Below are 979 nucleotides of genomic sequence, written 5' to 3'. Positions count from 1 at the left end.
TTTCTTTTCGTTTCGTTATATATATTAATGAGACTGGAAAAAAAAATCGTGGCACTAAATTCTCTCGAATTTTTCCTTTTTTTTCTGTTTTCACGATCGATATATCGATCGAATCAAATTTTGCAAAGTCGAAAAATAATCGAAACGTAATAATCGTCAAATTTCCAAATGTTTTGTTTTTATTTTTCCCCTTATTTTTTACGTAAACATTTGGTTGTTGATTTTGTGTGTGCGTGTCATCAACGAGATGACATTTCTGCTTCCACTTTGTCCCTTTAACGACCCAATTAAAAAAAAAAAAAGTTGAAAGATTCGATAACAAGAAAACGATTAATAAGAGTATTTGCGTACGTATGTTTGATAACATTTCCGATCTGTCTAATTCCACGTCTCCTTTCCCCCAAAGCATTTCCGTTTCCTTTTTACATCCTAACGAACTCGAATGAAAAAAAAAAATCGCAAACTCAATTAGAAAAATAATAATTTTTCATTTCGTATGACAATTATTTAAATAAAAAAAAAAATTTTTATTACTTTTTATTACGTCAAATCATGACGTAATAATTAAAATGGCGGAAATAAAACAAAAAAAAAAACCTTAAACATTTCATTTAAAATAATTTTCAACAACCACAACCACAACAACAACAAAAAGATTAATTAATTTAATTTATAAGTACGAAGTAAATTAATATCTGGTTTGAACCGTTTTCTCGTATTTTTATATCATCAAGTTTAAAGTGGAAGTAGTAGTGGAAGCAGTGGCAGTAGTGGAAGTGGCAGTAGCAGCAGTTATACAATGTGCCTCCAAGGCTAATTAAACAAATCTCTTAATTGCACTTTTTTTTCCCTTTTTTTTTTTTTTTTTAATTTTCAATTCTTTCTGACATGTTGATTTTATTTTACGTATTAATAATAATAATAATAATAATAATAATAATAGTATAATTGAGATGCATTAAATAATAATAATAATAAT

At 26.8% G+C, this 979-nt stretch overlaps 1 protein-coding gene across 1 annotated transcript; it reads right to left on the bottom strand.

Annotated features, from left to right (window-relative positions):
- Nucleotides 1–239: 239 nt before the first annotated feature.
- On the bottom strand, nt 240–611 carry Phum_PHUM091050 (uncharacterized protein; the record flags this gene model as incomplete). Its single annotated transcript, XM_002423829.1, has 3 exons — nt 240–273; nt 321–437; nt 598–611. 3 exons carry the CDS (start codon nt 609–611, stop codon nt 240–242), a joined length of 165 nt encoding a protein of 54 aa, XP_002423874.1.
- Between the last annotated feature and the right edge of the window lie 368 nt (nt 612–979).

Source organism: Pediculus humanus, genomic scaffold, assembly GCF_000006295.1.
Source record: "Pediculus humanus corporis 1103172107444 genomic scaffold, whole genome shotgun sequence".
NCBI classification, from domain to species: Eukaryota; Metazoa; Arthropoda; class Insecta; order Psocodea; family Pediculidae; genus Pediculus; species Pediculus humanus.
The sequence above is the reverse complement of the archived record's forward strand: the minus strand, read 5'-3'. Positions and strand labels throughout refer to the sequence as shown.